Below are 6,927 nucleotides of genomic sequence, written 5' to 3'. Positions count from 1 at the left end.
TCGAAAACGTGATTGTAGATTTTTAAATCGCGTTTTGTGAACTGCGATTCTCCATTATCCAAAACTCGACCCATCCCATAATCATCCGACCCGACTACATAAAAAAAATCAATTTGGATTGGGTTCGTTTCTTTCTCACGATACGAAAATGACGAGAACAGACAGAAAGACAGAGAGCAGATAGAGAGAAACGAGAGCAGAGAGGGAGATACGAGAATGATAAGTGATAACATAATTTAAATGATTGGAATCTATTTCAAGATGTGAGATTTCAAGGTTTAATGAGAAAATAGTAAGAAAAACACAAGATTTCATTGAATCGTGACTGATCTGTACTGAATATGATGATGAATTGCAGAAACTCTGGCCGATAACTAAAGGAAGAAGATGATATATTTATGGTATTACCAAAAAAAAAAAAAGTTATACATGACTCTAACAACTTTTTTATATTAGATTTTTTAAGACTATTTCTCTTTTAATAGTATTGATTCGTTTTTAAGTGAAAAGTATAATATTTAAACCAATAATTTTCAAAATCATGAATAATCAATACCGATATCGTGAAATCATGTTAACTTTAACAGAACCAATGAATTTCTACATTTTTGTGAAGGTAACATGAATATTCAGAAAACTCATTTTTAAATATGAAAATATCTATCAAACTATAGACGGTTGAAAGTTTAGTATATGATATGAGATTTTAGTGGGAAAGTTTATATAAGATATGATTACTTTATTATAAAGGAAAGATGAAGTTAGAATGTACACATATATGTCGTATAACTTCTCTTGCTTTAAATCATATATTATATGATAAAAGTGATAATATAAAACATTAGTTTCAATGCTTTTACGATTAAAAATCAAAATAGTAAATATTGTAATAGTAGTGATTAGGATTTAGGAATGAAATTTAAATAAATAAAGGAATTGAATAAACTATTGTTAGAGAAATATATGGTAACATATTGTTAGTCTAAATTTAAGGTAAGACCAAAAAATAATGAGATAAATGAAATGATCCAAACAACTTTCATAGGTAGATTTTTTAAGACTCCTTCCCTTTTAATAGTATTGATATTATATAGTTAAGTAATTAATTTATGTATAAATTAAACTATACGTATCACACATCACCGAAGAGATACAAATAGAATTGGTAACCGCAAAACAGTTATACATTTATATGTACGTGTCTCCACATTGGGGTGTCTTCAAGAGACATGTCCCTTAGTTAGTGTCTCATGTAAAACTATAAATACATTCTAAATATCTAATAAAGAAGTGTGGTTTTCCTTTTATAAGAGTACGAGTAATACGTTGAGTGTCAAACAAGAAACAGAGAGAAAGAGATAAACAGAGTAAAATCTGTGTTGTCTGATCCTTAACAACTTTTAGAGTCAAAAGATCTACATGGTATCAGAGCTATGGAGACAACAATACAGCAAGTTATTCCAATATTCAATGGTGAATCATATGGGTTTTGGAAAATCAAGATGATAACCATCTTGAAAATACGTAAGTTGTGGGATGTTATAGAAAATGGAGTTTACGTTAGTTTCATCTTCTGAAAACACACCAGCGTTAAGTATAGAGAGAAATAATCAAGTGATGAAGGATATGATGGCTCTTCAGATTCTTCAAAGTGCAGTATTGGAATCAATATTTCCGAGAATTGCTCACGCATCAAACGCAAAAGAAGCTTGGAACGCTTTGAAAATGGAGTTCCAGGGAAGTTCACAAGTAACGATGATAAATCTTCAGACCTTGAGAAGAGAATATGAGAATTTGAAGATGGAGAAAAGTGAAACCATAAATGATTTCGCAGCCAAGTTGATTAACATGAGTAATCAACTAAGAGTTCATGGTGAAGAAAAGACTGATTACCAATTGGTTCAAAAGGTTCTTATCTCTTTACCACAAAAATTTGACAGCATCGTTTCCGTTCTTGAACAAACAAAGGATCTATCAACTCTCTCGATGACATAAATGATAGGTACCTTGAAAGCGCATGAGAAGCGCTTAAGTCTCCGAGAAGAACGATCGACGGAAGGAGCGTTCTATGGAGAAAATTTTGTTTCAAAAAGAAGAAACAAAAGTGAAGATAAACATCACAAGAAGACCGATAAATGGTGTGGTGTTTGCAAAAGAAACAATCACAATGAAAGTGAATGCTGGTCAAAGAAAATGAAAAGCCAAGGAACCTATTCACAAGTGGTTGTAAACAATGAGAGAAAGTGTTTCGTGTGTAACAAACCGGGACATCTAGCAAAGAACTGCAAACTTAGAAAGACCGAGAGTGCGGATCTAAGTATTGAAGAAACAAAAGAGGACTCAGAAGATGAAGGTCACATGTTGTTTAGTGCAGTTGAAGAAGAAACATCATCAACAGTAGATGATGAAACATGGTTAGTTGACAGCGGATGTACTAACCACATGACCAAAGAAGTCTCATACTTCATCACTCTTGATAAAAGTATAAAAATACTAATCAAAGTCGGGAATGTTCAACGAGTAATCACGGCAGGGAAAGGGAATATCCAAGTGATGACAAGCCAAGGAGAGAAGATCATCAAAGATGTGTTTCTAGTGCCGAACTTAGCAAGGAATCTGTTAAGTGTTTCACAAATGGTTTCAAATGGGTATGGAGTTTTGTTTAAAACCAATAGATATTTCATAGATGATCTTCAAGGAAGAAAGATACTGAATATCAAGATGAAGCACAAGAGTTTTCCATTTAGATGGACTAAATTGGAGGCTAATGCATTACTAGCACATGAAGAAAATGCAAACGAACATTTTGTACGAGAGGCTGAACATAATGGAAAGATCAAACTTGACTACTGTCCAGGAGAGTTAAAAATACCAGAGCTATTGACGAAGCTCTTAAACACAACAATTTCCGAGGTTCTACGAGAATAGAGATGAAGCAATGATCAAGGAGGAGTGTAGGATGTGATCAAGTCTTCACCTTATATTATTAGTTTATAAGAGTCATATATATATATAGCTAAGTAATTAATTTATGTATAAATTAAACTATTCGTATCACACACCACCGAAGAGATACAAATAGAATTGGTAACCGCAAAGCAGTTATACATTTTTATGTACGTGTCTCCACATTGGGGTGTCTTCAAGAGACATGTCCCTTAGTTATAACATGATTAATGGGAGGTTCTTAGAGTAGGGTTCTTAGCAGAATATAAGAAACCGTTTCTTAACTTTTAACTAAAAAAGCTAAGAACCGGTTCTTAAATAAGCTAATCATGCTCTTAGTGTCTCATGTAAAACTATAAATACATTCTAAATATCTAATAAAGAAATGTGGTTTGTGTTCAGAAAAAAAAAGTGTGGTTTTTCTTTTATAAGAGTACGAGTAATACGTTGAGTGTCAAACAAGAAACAGAGAGAAAGAGATAAACAGAGTAAAATCTGTGTTGTATGATCCTTAACAACTTTGAGAGTCAAAAGATCAAGAGCTCCATGAATCCAAATTCGTCGATCTACACCGAATGACCGAACCCAAGAGATAGTATAACCAACAATGTAAGCATCTTGACAAAACAGAATGATTATACGTGTCTTTTTTTTGGGGTGCAAATGTTAAAATTATAAGTGTCCTTGAACATCTATGCATGTGCAATTAGAACATCCCGCTCCTTTGTTGTTCTTGTAACTCCCTTTCTCAGCTCGTAAAAAGGCTTACGACCCTATATTTTGTTGTTTTAATTCTAATTTTTAGTGAAATAATAAACGTTGATATTTTTTATTGGCGGCGGTAAATAACCAAGGCAACTTGCACAAATTAATCATGTTGGTAATGCACCAGCGTCGCATCCCCATTTTTTTCCCTTCTGAAATTCATTAGAAATAAAGAACAGAGTTCAAAAACTATAATAACATCCAAAAGAACAATCTCTCATTCCAGGCTAAACACTGGCCTTGATCGATCAAAGTTAACACTACTCAACCCTCCCAAGCAACAAAAAAATCAGGAGAACACTTCAAAGGAACCGGTTTTCATTGACAAAGAATTCAAAGAATGCAAATATCGTTTTTCCATAACTAGAAGATATGGATATTTATTTTTTAAGCAAGCAAATAAAGAAGAAACGAAAAAATAGTACATAAATAAGTTTTATTTTCTTTCTAGATACAATGGAATTTGATAATATATAGTACATTTTGTTTTAAAAAAAGAAAAATATTTCTTTAGCAATATCTACTATCTACTATCTACTATTATAAAGTTATGTTTCCCTCACTCCTAGGCAATCCACGTCAGCCGCCAGCTAGATAAGTTGAGAAAAGAGATGGTGCCACGTGTCCAGACACCTAGAGTTTTGCGTTTCATTAATCTCACGTGATGGGCTTCTATCGGTTGGCGCAGAATTGGGCTTTCGACTTGGTGAGTTTCCGGCCCGATGAAAAAGGAGTGTCTCTAACCCTAATACATCTGCAGTCTTCATCTAGCCTTGACTGCGACATCACTTCGGCAAGTCGATCTATCTAAGACATCATTGGTCATCTCGAGAGGTTCATCGTCGCCTGTGAAAGCTTTAGGTATACCATCAGTGGAAGTTCTCAAAGTCTCAGAGATAAGAGTCTCTATCAGTAATCGCCGCGTCTAAAAGTTCTGAAAGTCTCAGAGATAAGAGTTGATTCTCACGCGGTGGCGAGTTGATGATGGGTGTCGGTTCGTGTGCTTTGGTATCGACTCATCTCCTCACAATCGTTACAAGCTCCATTGATTCAACGCCATTAATGAGTTCTTAAGTCTTCGGTGATCAATCGCTCATTCAATGATTCCAACCCCTCTTTCACGCAGTATTTCTCCACCTATAAAAAGGTAAGATCCTCAACCCTTGAGAATCACCTCACAATTCCAACAACAATAGAAATTTCTTTCTCATTATAATTATGGCTTACTCCCCTGATCTATTTTCTGATTTGGAGGTCTGGCTGCACGCAAGAAACGTTAGACGTGGTGGCGAGTTGATGATGGGTGTCGACATTCTCTTTGTCGATTCTCAGGTTCTCCTTTCTTAAACTCATAATATCTTAGTTTTTAAACAAACTCCGCTTTGTTCTGACTTTTTAGGAGTTAATTTCAGTACCGCTTATGAGTTATGTTTTCTTTTTGTAGATGTGTTTCAGGCGACTTCCATTCCAGCCACCATTGAAAAGGAGGTAGCACTCAAGATTCAAGAGGCAGATGGTTCATGGTACGTATGATCCCTTAAAACTTAAAAGAGTGTACAACTAAGGTAGAGAATGGTCAGGAGAAGTTACTGATGTATAAGAAGTGTTTCTTTACGATTGGCAGGTATGGAAGTTGGGTAATTTGCTACACATATGCAACGTGGTTTTCTCTTGGAGGCTTGGCACGAACTGGTAAAACATATGAAAACTATTTGGCTATGCATGAAGGTGTTGACTTCCTTCAAGAAACTAAACAACAATGGAGGTTGGGGAGAAAGGTATTTGTCTTGCTCTGAAAAGTTAATGTCTCTTCTATAATCAGTTCTAAAGATTTAAGTTCCTTAAAATCTCTCTCCAAAACTCTTGAGCGGTCTGGGATATGCAGAGATATATAGAATTAGAAGGAGGAAGATCAAACCTGGTGCGAACCTCTTGGACATTGATAGGTCTGATTCAAACATATCAGGTTTGCCAAACATATGTTACATATCCCATTTCTCAACATTTTCCTTAAAAAGGTATATTGTGTTCAAGTAGTATATTATTTGTTTTAACAGGCCGAGAGAGATATACTGCCTCTTCACCGTGTTGGGAAACTGATCATCAATTCGCATTTAGAAAACAGAGACCACCCTCAACAGGTGCTACACCTTGCCTTCTTTGGATCAGAGAGATGTTTTATACTTAGATTATCATAAAAACATATGCTTTTGGTGCTGGTTGTGTGCAGGAAATGACAGGAGTGTTCATGAAGAATTGTATTCTAAACTATGTCACCTACAAGTAAAGAATTGTATTTGCAGAAACTAAGAATTGTTACGTATGATTATCCATATAATCCCACGTAGTGGGACACTTGTCCACTCCAAGTTAATTTTGTGCATCATCATCTTCTTGTTTTGTCATTTACTCCATATGAGACCGACCTATTGTGCTATAAATAGCACTCATCCTCTTTACTTTGTACGTACAAAAAGAAGAAGTAAAATCACTCTTTATTCTCTCTCTCTCACGTCCAACTTCTTCTTTTACCAAACACAAAACAATAGAATAATAATATATAATAAATAAATCAGTTATACTTCCTTACTTATATTATAACACGTTATCACCACGAAACCCTGACCAACTGAGGCTTATCAATCTGAAAGCTCTTAAACCAGCCGAGATAATGTTTAAATTTATGTATTTCAATATACTTAATTTATTTAAATTTTATTATTATTTCGGAGTGAGAGGCTGGACCTTCTCCGTTTATTTTTCGGGATGATAGGCGCTGTAACACCCCCGAACCGTCCTAGGCATAGGTCAACCCACCGGCCAACAATCAAACAAGAACATGACCGACGGACGACCTACACCAAGGGTTGGAGATGAAAGGCTAACCGGCCAGCCAAAAATCAAACAAGAACATGACTGACCGTCCAACCAAACACCATGGTCCGGAAGCGCTACGTGACGGGTTAGGGACGATCCGGCCAGAGTCACAAAATTTACTCCACGACCTATACCAGTTCATCGACTAACTCGTCCCGCTGCGTCAAGGCACAAGGCTTTGCAATCCGTACCTAGAGTTAGCGTTTTCCGTTAGATCGAGGCCTAAAGCTTTTCAACCCGTACCACGACCTAACGTTGTGTTAGACCGGACTAGTCAAATATCAGAGTACTCATGAAGCGCATATAAAACAATTACTTTTATTGATTTAAGAAATATTC

General features: G+C 35.5%; 1 protein-coding gene across 2 annotated transcripts; it reads left to right on the top strand.

Annotated features, from left to right (window-relative positions):
- The first annotated feature begins 4,480 nt into the window (after positions 1 to 4,480).
- LOC106309563 (camelliol C synthase-like) lies at positions 4,481 to 6,102 on the top strand. 2 transcript variants are annotated; one of them, XM_013746612.1, is made up of 7 exons: positions 4,482 to 4,858; positions 4,966 to 5,043; positions 5,167 to 5,234; positions 5,336 to 5,489; positions 5,597 to 5,677; positions 5,769 to 5,852; positions 5,942 to 6,102. In XM_013746612.1, exons 2-7 carry the CDS (start codon positions 5,008 to 5,010, stop codon positions 5,996 to 5,998), a joined length of 480 nt encoding a protein of 159 aa, XP_013602066.1. In that variant the 5' UTR covers positions 4,482 to 4,858; positions 4,966 to 5,007; the 3' UTR covers positions 5,999 to 6,102. The 2 variants fall into 2 exon arrangements, with proteins under 2 accessions (XP_013602067.1, XP_013602066.1); XM_013746613.1 differs by having other exon boundaries at positions 4,481 to 5,043.
- Positions 6,103 to 6,927: the final 825 nt, after the last annotated feature.

This window comes from Brassica oleracea, chromosome C8, assembly GCF_000695525.1.
Source record: "Brassica oleracea var. oleracea cultivar TO1000 chromosome C8, BOL, whole genome shotgun sequence".
In the NCBI taxonomy this organism is placed as follows: Eukaryota; Viridiplantae; Streptophyta; class Magnoliopsida; order Brassicales; family Brassicaceae; genus Brassica; species Brassica oleracea.
Note: the sequence above shows the minus strand (reverse complement) of the source record. Positions and strands in the feature narration are given on the sequence as shown.